This window comes from Eretmochelys imbricata, chromosome 4 (assembly GCF_965152235.1).
Source record: "Eretmochelys imbricata isolate rEreImb1 chromosome 4, rEreImb1.hap1, whole genome shotgun sequence".
NCBI lineage: Eukaryota > Metazoa > Chordata > Testudines > Cheloniidae > Eretmochelys > Eretmochelys imbricata.
In genome coordinates, this window is record NC_135575.1 from 23,154,532 (window position 1) to 23,169,128 (window position 14,597).

At 41.0% G+C, this 14,597-nt stretch overlaps 1 protein-coding gene across 1 annotated transcript; it reads right to left on the reverse strand.

Moving 5' to 3' along the window:
- Window positions 1-45: 45 nt before the first annotated feature.
- On the reverse strand, window positions 46-11,766 carry SPARCL1 (SPARC like 1). The gene is given in 10 exon segments (XM_077814755.1): window positions 46-74; window positions 2,576-2,724; window positions 3,337-3,485; window positions 5,615-5,751; window positions 7,620-7,837; window positions 7,910-7,926; window positions 7,928-8,356; window positions 8,428-8,616; window positions 11,525-11,578; window positions 11,713-11,766. Coding segments are annotated over 10 exon segments (1,425 nt in total).
- Window positions 11,767-14,597: the final 2,831 nt, after the last annotated feature.

Below are 14,597 nucleotides of genomic sequence, written 5' to 3' on the forward strand. Positions count from 1 at the left end.
TTGACTGGTACGAGGACAGGGTGTTGGAACTCTGTCTTGCTAGGTTCAAAACTGGAGGTTTTCATCCATGTCTTCTGTGAAATAGAGAAGAAGGAAAAAAAGTTACCATCATGATTGAACCTTTAATATGAAAGACCCATGATTGTATCATGAATGGATTATCATTAGCTAGTCAGCACTTTCTTTCTAAAGTTTCACAGGGCTCAGATGCTGGGCGATTTTATTCACACCTCTATACAAACACAGATGCTCATATCAAATTGAGGTGTCATCCATCGTATATCTTCTCTAATCAAGCTGCTTTCTCATTATGCAATATATTCCCAATGTGTTTGTTGTTCAGTAATCATCTCTTGCCTTTTCAAAATCACTAAGGACACCCCAACCCACAAAGGACAAACAGAACCATTAGGAACAGCACATGCCATTGACTATTACTCCTTTAGTACCTTCATCCCCACCCCTGTTGCTCAGAACTGTGGTTGGTAGATGGTGTCATTGGAACAGCTGCTAATAGTTTAGGAACAGAAAAAGCTCTGTGTATTGATAAGTAAAGCTCTGTTCAAAACCAGCTCTCAATAAGTCTTTCTAAAACAGGGAGGTGCTAAAAGGGGTATGAACAAATTCATTCAATCCCAGGTATTTTCTTCTTTGTAGCAGAAATCCTACTATCATATTGTAAATGAGGGAATAGTCTGTAACATTGCTATTCCTGCTTAACTGGTTACTGTTCCAGATAGAAGTGGCTTCTTAGTATAAAGTGATCATAGTAGTTAGCAGCAGAAAAGACTTGTTATATGGATCCCTCTCCCTGCAAGGACATGAAGTCATATAGATATGACATTAATACTACACAAGGCTTTTTCTGAGACTTGACCAAAACAATCAACCTGCATTGATCATGTCTAGAAGGTGCTGAAGAAAAGACCCTGAGTCTTGCCGAGTTGCACTTGATACAGGACCAAGGAAAGGGGGGAAGTTGGCTTGGCTTTCTTTTTCCTCAGTCCTCAGGCTGATGTGGGACTGAAATGGCCCACTGCATTACTTACAGCAGTCTCAGGGCTACTGTAAATTACACCTTTAGGACTGAGACCATTCCACCACTTGGAGACTGCCAGAGTACAAGGGACCTCAGTCATTCCCCTCACCATTTCAGGACATGGACGGGAATGTCCCCTTTATAGAAAGGGAGATAGTATAGAACCATCTACTTCGGCTTTATTTCACATGGGGAGTCCCCTATGTCAGAGGAACCTTCAGCTTTCTGGAGCAGCACATGGAACAGGAACTGAGAACCTGGCCCAAAGAGTTTGTGGACCTGTTTGTGACAAGTTTTAAAAGATGACTATGCTTCTCCTATGGAAAATCAAGTGCTATTGCTGAAAAGATGTTTGGGTTTTTTTTTTACATGTACATCTCACTGCTACTTTTAGTATTTTTTTTTAAAAATGACTCTCCGTATTTTGAGGGGGAGGCAGGAGGCGGCAACGTATCCAGTTTCTTTTCATTTCTGATCTTTGCATCCTGCTGCCCATCTTTGTCTAATGTGGAATCTGGCCAAAAAGATCTTTGAGTTTCATATCCTGTCAGTATTTTAATACTGAAGCTCAGGTGGCTCAGTCTCTGAACATTTCTAAATGGAAAACATTTATTCATAACTCAGATGAACCCCTTATTCTTATTTAGAAAGAAACAACACATAGTGTTTTGGAAAACTCTTCTATAAAAAAGATGAGTGAGACCAAACTGTAGGTAAGGGACATGAAACAGTAACCATACTGTCAATGGTTTCAGAAGAATGGAGTGCAGTACCATTGCAGCAGGAAATAGGCAGGGTCCAAAATAAGCAGGTTTTTTTGACTGAACACTGATAGATTTCCTAGAGAGGTGTATGGAGATGAAGAAGACACCAACAAGACATTATATGCAAAGTGAGCCATGCTGTAAATGTGTGTGTTATGGAGCACCAGATTCTGATTCTAGGCCTGATTCTTCTTCCACTTAAATCAGTGTGAATCAGGAAGTTAATGGACCAGTGTAAAACAGGAGAGGAATTGTGAGTGGAGAATCAGGCCGTGAGCATCCAATATTTAGCCTGACTGCGACCAACTGCAGATACCCAAAATACAGATACCAAAGCAAGAGTGCCTCTGCAGGCATCTGCTACTGGACTGGAATTTAAAGAGTGGGGCATGGGGTTGAACAGCCAACCATTAAACAGCCTTTAAAGGCCAAATTCTCTTGTTTATATAGGTACAAATTGGAAATCAATAAGATTCTGACCTATAGTCTATATATAGACCTATAGAGCTGCTCTGATCTTGCATGCATGGCACCAGCTAGGTCACTGTGTATGTGATTAGATATTTCACCCACTGGAAAATAAGTTGGAAATTACTCCTAATGTAAAACTTTTGCATGATTTTGGAACCAACACAGAATGCTGTATCTTGTGAGGTTCTATCATCCCTGTACGCCATTTCATTCACCTCAGAACACAGCTAACGTGATGTTCTGGCCAGAGTGAAGGGAGCAGTTCTCCCTACCCATCTGTCTTTCAGCCTTATGGCTTTACCTTCTTTAATTCCAAAGCAATGGCGCCACTCCTTCAAAGAGACATGCTTATTCTTGTCAGCATCTCGCTCCTGGAAAAAACGAGTGATGCAGTGTTCCATGGGAGCTAGAGAAGCTCGCAAAGGAGCAAGCTCTGTGTGCGTCAATAACCTGACAGGAAATAAAGGTAGCATATGATCTCTGTTTCTGGAGGTAAGAAATCAGGGTCAGTGAAGAATGTCAAGGTTACAAGGAGATAATAAAAAGCATATCCAATATTAGCTATCTTAATAAACTGGTATATCTTTAATATTGCGATAATTCTGTTCATATAAGCTTTGAAACTACAAATAAGCCAATAATACGTCAGTGGTGCCTAAACCACTGTGGATTACTCCCTTGTTCTCACAGCTTCACTAACATCCAACCCAGGTGAGTTTGGTGCTTTTGTTCCAGGATTAGGCCCTTAATATTTTCTGTGTAATCCAATAATTGTGCTATATATATATTTATTATGAAATTAGGGAGGGTAGCGGGTATTCGCGACTAAATCCCGTGTCCTTGTAAAACCAGACAAGTATCATACAGAGGAAGTCTGTGAGGTGAAGGATCCCATTTACATGCACCACAGAAGTTACGATAGAGAGGCCAATTTACACCAGCTGAGGATCTGGCCCAGTATGTATACCGTTGAGAATAGTTGCACTTTTTGAAATATATAGTAAAGTAGAACAATCATGACTTAAAAAATGAATCAGAACTGAGCACAGAAACAGTTTCTACCTGTCACCAGGGTGCCGATCAAGCTGGCTAAACTGCCAGTGCACTGGGTACACGTACATATGATAGTTTTTCTCAAAGTCATGTAACAGAAGCTCAACTGGATGATCTCCAGCCATCAGACGTTTTTCATTCTGATAAATTTTCTTGACCTACACCAATAAAGGAGTTGATTGTTGTTTTCTGACAGAAGAACTAGTCTGAATAACATTCACATATCCTCATTCTCCACCCCCGTATCTTTGAAATATCACGAGAGAGGTGCTTTTGCAGTATTTGTGGCTGGAAATTGCACTAAAGAACCTGTCGTTACATGTTTACCAGCACATTTCTTCAGACCTAAGCAATATGGGTATTTCAGATAAGCTTTGGATACTTATCTGAGCTGAACCTGAAATCCTAGCACCTGATCTTCAGGTCCAGGTGCTCAGTGTAGGATACAGGGGTTGCTGGGAAATAAAGTGGCTGTATGTCGCATTACTGTGTGCTGGGTGCTAGTTCAGCCACCAGCATAAGATTCCCCTGTACCAGAGAATCTTTGACTGCTCGTTTATGGCAGCTTTACAGAGTCTGTATATATGTGCTGAGTGGGTGGAGGGGGAAGAGAGTGAAAGGACCAGGTGGTGCCTCCTCAATCCCGCACTAGTCTGCCCCAACTGGGAGCTTGATCTAACTTATCTCACCTGTATAAGATCTGTAACTTAGTGGTGAATAGGCACAGCAGCGTTCTGCAATGCTAAATCCTGGCTACTCACTTTCCTCTCATGACACGTCCACTATGTTGGGGAAAAAAGAAAAGGAGGACTTGTGGCACCTTAGAGACTAACCAATTTATTTGAGCATGAGCTTTCGTGAGCTACAGCTCACTTCATCGGATGCATCCGATGAAGTGAGCTGTAGCTCACGAAAGCTCATGCTCAAATAAATTGGTTAGTCTCTAAGGTGCCACAAGTCCTCCTTTTCTTCTTTTCTCTAAGGTGCCACAAGTACTCCTTTTCTTTTTGCGAATACAGACTAACACGGCTGTTACTCTGAAACCTGTCATATGTTGGGGAAAGGGGCAGCTGGCACAGGAGAGGGCTCTGCCAGTCTTGTCAGTTGTATGCCAATGAAGTTGTATCCCCTATGCAACAGGAATCATCCATTGGCTAGCTAAGGCCAGCGTCTCTCCACTTTGCACCTTCTGAGCAACACAAAGTGGCAGTAGTGCGTTTGAGAATCTGGCCACAGTCTCCATGGTTTTAGAGCTGAATCCTACAAGGTGTGGAGTATCTCCAGTTTTCACTCAGAATTGTAGGTGCTCAGCAGCACCTTGCAAGAGATGTTCAGCATCTTGCAGGAGCAAACACCTAGAAAGTAACTCAGTGTTCGCACCAGTTTAGTCCTTGGCTTCTCTGTTGAGCCTGCCAGCAAGGTTGCCAATTATGGTGGCACTTCTAGTGATGACGACCCCTCTCCACTGGGAACTAGACGGTGGCCACCAACTCTTGTCGCATAAATCATTAACCGGCCAGAAGATGGTGCAATGATATCATTAATAGAACTGGAATAGACCCACTGGAATAACATCCTTACCCCATACTAATTCTCTGTAACCTCCAGTGGTAGAGCAATGCAATTATACAGGATAGTTGAAATAGCTCTCTCCATCTCTAACGAACAATGAATGTCAACAGCACCTTGCAGTTTCATAGTTCTCAAACGTATCATTAATGAATACTGGTTTTGTTTAATTGTAAATTATTACTGTATAGTTCTGGATGAGTTCCACAAACAATTTCCCATGATTATTCAATCCAATTTTAAATTAACTTTTGCACTGATTGTATTTGCCCAGTCTTTTGTGTCATGTGCTCTGAGTATCATGGCAGGAATTTCTTTGGAAAGAACAAATTGATGCAAATATTGGGGATTATTCATGGAAAGCAGATTTTGAACTTGTAAAAGTGAGAATTTGCACCAAAAATCAAGAACTTTGCACCAAAAACTTGGAAGAGTTACAGTTATTTAGCTGGGGAAGAGAAATGTATCATGTAACCTGGGTATCTAATGAAAACATACAGCTCACATTCTGAATTTCATGTACTGAATAGTCACAAAGAACTTCACACAACCAATCCACAGACTAAGAATTATTCACAAAAAATCCCAAACTGTCTGGAGACATTTCGCTAACAGAAAAAAGGGGCAATGTTTATTAAGTTAATTATGTGTCACACATGATTTGCCCAGCTCAAGTGACATGACTGCAGCTGTGTTTTATTTGATACTAATTACTCGCTTTACTCCTCTGTTTGTCAGATAGAAATCCAGACCTGTCCAGATCACGCTCATAGAGCTGCATGAGGATGTTCTTGAGCCAGTCTCTCATCTGGAGAGGGAACTGGTCCACTTCATAGTCCGTGCAAGGAGGAATGTCTGTTACAAACCACAAAGGATTCTAGTCACAAAGGATTCAAGAGGTGTATTAAGTCCCCAGATTCAAGCATCTCCAAGCAAAGTCTGAGTCTTACAAGCAAATTTTCAGCTCAACCTTAAATTGGCATCTATTTTTGTGATGTAAAATTGGGAATGCCATTGTAATTTTGTGCTTGCAGCTATTTACAATCACACTTTAGGTTACTTGGATGCCCAGTTCCCTGATTATCTATGTAAGACAGTTGCTTAGGTGTCTGTGTAAATTAAACTACCATCAAATATAATTATGAGCACAGAATTGCACCAATAAGTATTTTTGCCTGAAAAATTTGCCCCTTCTGTCTTTGGCTTAATTCTGCAAATGCTTAAACCTATGCTTAATTTTAAGCATATTAGAAGTCCCATTGACTTCATAGGACCTATTCAGAGGATGACTCCTATGTCTAAAGTTGAGCATATACATAGTGTTTACACGATCGGGGTCATAGGGTATTTCTACACTGCAGTTGAAGGTGTGATTTCAGCTTGAGTAGACATACCTGCACTAGCTTTAATCTAGCTGGCATGGCTAAAAATAGCAATGGGAATAACTGTGTAGCCTGGTGGTTAGAGCCCTCACATGGGAGATCCAGGATCCAGTCCCCCTGCTCCAAAGTGGAACAGCTTCCACAGGAGAGATGGAGGGTGCCCCACATCAAAGTATCTCAGAGCCCAGTGGTGGCAGATTCCAGATAAAATTCCTTCTCCCGCTCTGATGGATGGGGATCATAAACCAGTGGTCACCCACCTCTTAGTGAGTATCCTAACCACTGGGCTACAAGTTAAGAGGGGGGCTCTAAGAGTCTATACCAGAGGTGCCCAACCTTTGTGACACCAAGTGCCCTCATACAACTTGTCAGGAGCTGAGGGGCTATATCTAATTTATATACAAGTATAATACTTAAAAATGAAAAGTAAACCTGTGTAACTATTGTATAATATTTGTTTGTGCTTAGACTATATCTTCCTTTATAGATGAATACAAATGTATCAAGAGTTAACCAATAATAAAAACTTGTAGTGGATCAGCTATGTTCTTATGCTACAGACACCAGGGAAAATAAAGGATTGTTACATATAATATGAGGACAGTCTAATCTTAAAATAAATTGTAAACAACAAAAACTGCAAAGCATTCACAGAGCAATTAGAGAGGGACAGCAGATGCCTTTTCGAATCATTCTCTCTCTCTGAGCCACATGTTTACATCTAGTAAACAGCAGTGGCTTATTTTTTAGGACATTGATTTAAGCCTAATGCACAGAGCAGACGTTTTACAGACGGGTGTTAGATTGGTATCCTGGTTGAAATTCACTATATATGTTCACAATGAAGACCTGACTCTCAAAAAACACTGGAAATACACAAATGTATAGTGTTCTGGTACTACTAGTCCAATCAGATCATTAAAGTAAATGTTCAAATTGAAGATTGCTTGTGTAAACTAGGGTGAAATATATCCCATTTATGTGAAAAGGAAGATTTGGATAAAGAACCCTGTTTATGTAATTTATGAACTCTCTTGGACTTAAGTTTGGCTACAGCTTTACTTTTTTATCACCCATCTTTTTAAAGACACTTACATTATCTTCGGATTCCATTGTGTTCACCCTCCTTTGCACAAGGCTGATTATTTTCTCATGTTCCTCACTGTCAGAAATGGCTGGCTCATGACTATAATAATCTTGTTCAAAGTGAATGAGGTGTTTAATGTTGACATTTTGGTCATCCTCTGTCTCATTCGTCACCACACTTTCATCTTCATCCTTTCCTTCCCCCCGGCTCCTCAGAACTGATGCTTCTGTGATCAGTACTCTGAATTCATTCACCCTTGTGGTAGGCTGCTTTCTTCTGGCTTTTGTTGAAATCATCTTCATCACTGTCAGCATCATTATTAGAATCATCATCATTGTTATCATCACTGTTGTCCTCAACATTGCTGGCCTCCATACATGCAGCAGCTTTTTGTGGATTCAGTCTTTTCACCACTTCCTCGTGGTCACTAATGCTCTGGGTACTATCTTGGAACCTATCTTCATCCTCCTGGCTTTGCCATTCAGCATTCTGATCTTGTTCAGTACTTTTTGGTGAGATAGTCACCTCTTCTCATTTATGGGACTGTGCTGGGGTATTATCCCTCCTCTTCTTCTTTTTGGTCAGCCTCTTCAAATTCCTCATCCTGCCTCTTAATTATCTGGAGAGGCTGACTGGCATCTCTCAGCATTGCATCAGATTGGCTGCTATCTTTATTCTGCTCACTCCTGTAGAGATCCTCTTGAATTTTCACGTGGGCTTTTTGCCTCCTGTCTTGGTAGCCAGTTTCAGCCCATTTCTCTGTCTCTTCCTCCTTGTCCTCCTCCATTTCTTCACCACCTTCACTGTTGTTTTCAAATAGTCCAATGGGATTTTTATTATATTTCCATGTGTCTTGTTCCTGACCAACTGTGAGACCCTGCCCTGGGTTTTCCTGATCATCGCTAGCCGTATTGCTTTTCTGAACATCATTCTTGAACTGATAATGCTCACAGTTAGATTGATGGCTGCTGCTTCTCTCAAAGACATTCTCCTGACTGTCAGAAGCCAGCATTACACCCATGTTCTGAGCAAGGTAGTGAATACGCCCTAGACTAGTTTCACTTGATGCTCACTACTGTTTCTGTCCTGATTGATAGCTGTCCTACACTCATCCTTGTCTTCATCATCCATCATCAATGTGTGCTCCTCCCTGTCACTGCTGCCCTGAATTGAGAATAAATCATCATTGCTGTTCATATACTGCTCAGACTCTGTGTTTTTCTTCTTTGAAGATTCAGAAGTATCTCGAACCTTCCAAAGAAAAATGCATGTTTATTGAACAGTATAATAAAGATTTCATTTTATAACTGTATTTCCAAGTCAATATTTAATATGCTATTTTCACTCGATTAATATACAGGATGAAATGTATCCGTGCATAAATTAGTGGAACATCCTGTGACATCAGTGGATTTGTGGGTGCTCAGTAAGTTTGACAATCAACCCATTTTTATTTGGGGCTGGGATTTCCAATGGAGTTAGACACCTAAATCCTACTGAGACTTGATAGAGGTGTTAGATCTCTGACTCATTTAGGCTCCTTTGGAAATCTCAGCTTAGGTGCCTAAATATTGACTAACATTAGGCACCTGTATTTGCAAACATTGTCAGCTGTAATGATCAGTTATCCTAGAAGATAAATATTGTGCTAGCAATAATAGCATTGGAAGAAATGTTCAACAGGCAGGTTGGGAAGAGAGGATAATGGGAAGAGAGGAGATTAAAATACTTGACTAGGTATCTTCCTGTGTAGTTCCTGGGCAGTAACTGTGCATTATCATTTCAGGATCACCATATCTATCCTATATGACAGCGATACAGCTCTGCTTCCTTGCTGACGTAAGCAGGAGTCCCATTTGATTTGATGGCACCAGCAATACCTTACCAAAACCAGCTGTGAGCATCAATGTGTGCACTGGGGGGATGATCCTACAACCAATGAAGACAATGGCAAAATTGGAGGATCAAGCCTCATGTAAGTGTGGGACCCAAGAATGGGAGTGGGAGGAATGGTTGAATATCAGAACTGACCTAAAGTTTTTTACTCTACATTGAACTGAACCAACATTGGACCTTTTTAAGTTGAAAAAAGTATGGTTTAAGGATCCCACCCATCTCCTTCCATCTACCTACCAGACAGGGAAAGTAAGGAGCTGAGAGAAGGCCATGAGGGAAATTTAAGATGTTGGTCGCTCTCAATTATCTTCCCTACAGCCCTGCAATAGGGAACTTTCTTCTGTTGGCAGGGGTCAGAGTCAGTGACTGCTAAAGAATTACAAGTAAAGGAGGTTGCAGAACATTCACATTAACATGTAGAACTCTTTATGTTTTTGTGAACCAAGTCTCCAGACCTTCAGAGGTTTGCTGATCAAATCATAGAGCTTGACCCTGATCCTATTTCAAGCCCAGACTTCATTGCCCTCAATGGATTACTCATGTGCATGGGATTACTGTATTTACAAATGCCTAAGCTACTGGCAAAACACTCCCATTGACTTCTGTGGGTACAGGATTGGGACCATTTTATAATGAACACTTAATGCTATAGGACTGTGTGTGAGTCAACTGCATTCTATTTTGTAAAGCCAAGCTGGTATAAAAAATATTTCATTAGCATTTCCCTCTAACCCAATGCACCTTCTGATATACAATATTTCTGTATGAAATATTCAAAATGAAATTCACAATTCTATTTTTAAGTGGGGAATAAGTACATCTTTCCTCAAACATACTATTTTTGAGTCAAAATCTTTTGGTATTAAACTGCAAAAATTTGCACATGCATTTTTGCATATTTTGACTGTAAACTGGTTATCTTGCAAAAGTTGAATAAAAAGCAAAATATCTATGTTGCAAAATGGTCAAGACAAAATTAGGGCAATGTTTCATGAATGTCATTAACATCTTTTCACCTTTTTGTACAACATTAATTACAACACTCTCTGTATATGTTTTTAGCTTAACAATTTCTAAAGGAACCATATGGGAACTTTTGGGTTATGTGAAAACAAATAGCTGATTTAGGAAATGTACCTGCAATTAACTATTAGCAGAGGGCAACTGGCCTTCTATAAATGTTGTGTATTTGCTTGCAACTAGTGAATCACCCAGTATTGGTACTGCAATATTTTGTCCTGCTGTCAATGTCTTCTCTATATGTTGTTTCTCAGAGACAGTTACAGCCTGGGAATTGTCTGGCATGAACCTGAAATTTATCTGAAAAAAATTAGTTATACTGTAAATTGTTCTGATGGATACATTATGAAATAGTAAAAGTCATTTCTCACCCCCCGCCCGCCTTTATAACCTATAAAACAATCCAGAGCACCATGTGTAATGGTAGGTAACTTACCTGGAAACCTGTTAGGAGCAGGACGTAACTCATTATAACAAAAGGTAGGCAGAGGGAGGCTGGATTTTGCATTTGGTTCTAGAAAAATTTGTGTTTTTTTTTTTTTTTACAAAACATCACAGGCTCCAGGCTCCATTTCCTTCTGAACCACCGAAGTTCAGAGGGTAGGGGAGTAAGAGACAGAGGTCTGGTTTGGGCCCCTCTCTAAATATGAAAACATGAGACTGAGCTTCAATCGGTGTCCACTGACACCAGAGGAGGGTCTAGCTCAACAGCAGCATTCTGCCCGTCTTCGATTAGACTCACCTGTTTCAAGTACGAACAATGAGCAGTAAAAGCTACGTTAGATCAAAATGACATTTTCATGTACAGTAACTGTTATGATACCTTTCAGAGTCTCCCTTATATGATTGTTCATATAATAGTTTCCCAGTTGGGCCGAAATCCTGCTAGCTTTACCGGGGTGTGTGGGTAAGGCAACCAGGATTTGACCCTTAGTTTGACCCACTATTTTCTACAATAAATACACAGATATAATGTTTAAATTTATTAATGAGTTGGGAATTTCTCAAATGCTATGAAAACAGCTTTTAGGATGCATAAGAGATCTTATCAGGATCTTTGAGCATGCTTTTCTGCCATTGGCTAACTGACATGTGAAGGGTGAGGAGTTTCATAGTAATTCACGTGAGGGAACTACTTGACCTAAATGAACCTGCAAACAAATACATATACAGAAATGTGTTTCATGTATTGGAACTCAGTATTATGTTGTAGTCTGGTACTTAAAGAAGAAGAAACAAATACCTTTTCTGAATTTTTCTGCCCATGGATTCCAAGTTTGTACATTAAGGGATAGGTCTACAATAGAAAATGGGATTAAAACCTGCATATAAACAAAATCTTTAACAAGTCACTGGGAGACACTAGAGCACAATGATCTCCATACATGAAAATTCAAATGCATGGTAAGTGATTGATTGAAGAGAACTTACCGGAATAGCAAAAGCTGATCCCACAAGGCAAATGAAGAAAGTCACAGTCTTCATGTTTTCCAGGTCTCTAAAAGGACAAATATAAACTCGAGAATGGTGGAATTTGGAGGTTTTCTTTCAGAAAAAGTGTGTCAAGGTTTGGTTATAACTATTTGAAGCTGTCTGATGCAAAAAATTTAGTGGACATTTGGGTAGGTGGAGGGCAGTTGGGGGTGGGGAACACAAATCAAAAGCCACAAAGTCCACAGAGTCTAGTAGTGTGTGATTTTAATGGAGTTGTGCCTGCTTATGCCAGTAGCCACTTTGGCCCAGTTCTTTTACAATACGGTGTGTGAAGGAATACAGGGTTGGGTCCTGGGGGGGCCTCATGGGCTGTATTGTTAGTCCAGCTCTTCTGAGTGCCCAGTGGAACTCTCTCTCTCTCTACTCTTCCATTGCTATGACTACAGTGAGCCCCTGCTATGCACAGCAGAATAAACAGCTAAAATTTTTGGACTAGCAAAATGAAATAGTAACAATATCTCTGCTTGTGGGGTAGAGAAAGAAACACCAATAAAAAATCTTTTCCTTGTTTCTGAAAAGGGAAGACATTTTGGGTTTTTCTTCTTAAATCTAAAGCAGGCACTGCTTGACTGGATTATATAACACTGGGCTCTTGGGGTAATCATACAGCTCAGTTTAAAATGGAAAAATACTTTTTGGCTTCTTTTGACATTGCTATGATGGTGCTGCTAATTAATCAATCGATTAATCAATCCGTAATGGCCATTTCTCAGTAAAATCCTCCACATAGAGGAGTTAAAGAGCTGAGATGAAGCCAATGATGCTTTCATGCACTTCATCCAGTCAGAACCAGGTACACTGGGCAACATGAAACTATGCCAAGGCTGGATCCTGCAACCCTTCCATACCTGAGTCGGCCTGACTCACATGAATACTCACAGTGACATCAGTGGGACTGCTGACATGAATAAAGATGGCCGGTGTGAGTGAGGGATGCAGCATAAGATGGGAGAGGACGTGATACCGAACCCTGAGTTAGTGTTCACCCTGGCCTGTAATCAGCCATTTGTCTTTATGTGGAGAAAGTGGGTGAAAGAATGTGTGAAATCACTGACTGATCAATAGTTTTTAAACCACTCGTTGGTTGGGTGTTTACAGCCCACTTTGGTTGCTCAATGTGCAAACAATAACATTTTCTATCCTGTAATAAGGATTAGCTAACTGGATTGCCAGCCAGGGGCCTGACTGTGAATGACTTTTCCTTGGCCTCACAGGGCAGAGGCCGACAAGAAGACTCCTCTCCACTCTTGCGCAGCTGTGCAAGAGGTTCCAACAATAGCAGATACTGTGGAGCTGATTCTGGCCTTGTGACAGCGCCTGTGGATCATTCCTGTTGCATATAAAGGCTGTAAAGGTGCTGCTAAGGGCTGTGAGAAAATTACCCTGGCACAGAACAGGCTAGGTACTGCTGACGTAAGCAACTCAGTTATTTCTTCTTGCAATCTTCAGTGTAGGAGGTATGCCTAGGCAGGGTTGGAGGGGACAGATCGGGGCAAGATGGGGCATATATGCACCACTTTCCATTACACAGGATTCTGGGCTACAAAGCAGCCATTAGGCAGCCCAGACAAGACTGCTATAGGTTAGAGCAGCTAGGGGGGCTGCTCTACATTACCCTGGGGGTGGACACACAGCACAGAATCTGCCCCTATACTTTCTATTTGCTTGGGGCACCATCTGCCTGCTTGAGGCCCAATCTAAGTGGTTCTTCTTTGTTCCTGGGTGATATAGAGCCAGACTATCCCCCACGGAGGGCTGTGGCATAAATGATACAATCTCTGCTCGAGAGTTTGATAGATACTCAAGATAGGCCCAAACCCTGAATTTATACACATACATATGCATGCTCACACACCCTACACTTCAAATTCTGCATTTGTTCCCTATCCCTAAAATGGGCTGAACCAAAAGTGCAGCTCAGAGCTGCTCTAAACTTTGGGAAAGTTCATATCTAAACTCTGTAGCTTGAGCTCCTTTCTAATGTGGACAAACAATGTATATGTAAAATGTAACTCTCACCTTGGCCGTGATATCTACAAAATACACACCAATGACTAGACAGCTGGTGTGCTGTGACCAGTGCTGATTACAGTAATAGTTATGACTGCACTTTTGCCTTGTGCTCCCCTGTCTGTTGGCTGTATCTGTCTGTTGTTTCTCTCATCAGACACTTAGTCCCACACCTGCATTAAAGTCAGTGGGTGCAGCAGTCTGCCAGCACAGATGACATTGCAGGACTGGGGTCTTAGGAAGTGTTTTAGGGGTAGGGACAACATTTCCATTATATATATGTGTGTCCATGGCCTAGCAAAATGCGATTCTGATCCTGACTGGGGCCTTCGGATGCTACAACAATACAGACAATCATAATGCTGTGTTAACAGGAACACCACCAGCAAAGTGAAAGCAGGCTAGGAAAGCAGGGCCTGTGAGCATGAGTTCATATAAATATGTATGTAAAAACAACCCCTCACCTGCCTACCAAACTGACTCACAGCATGACCTTACTATCTGAATTCTTGTTTGACCTCACCTCTTCCGCAATTACCATCTGTCACCTGATCATTCCACCGTAGCTAAAAATTAGGGCCTGGTCCTGCAAACCATTATGCACACTAGTGACTTTACACATGTGAGTGGCCAATGGGATTAGCCACATGAGTATATTCATGTATATAAGTGTTTTTGGGACTGGGTCTTTAAACCTTTATGCTATAAAGTCTTATGCAGGTGCTTAATTTTACGTACTGCAAATCTAATTGGGCCTAATAATGCATATAAAGTTAAGCAAGTTAATGCATATAAAGTTAAGCATAAGCCTT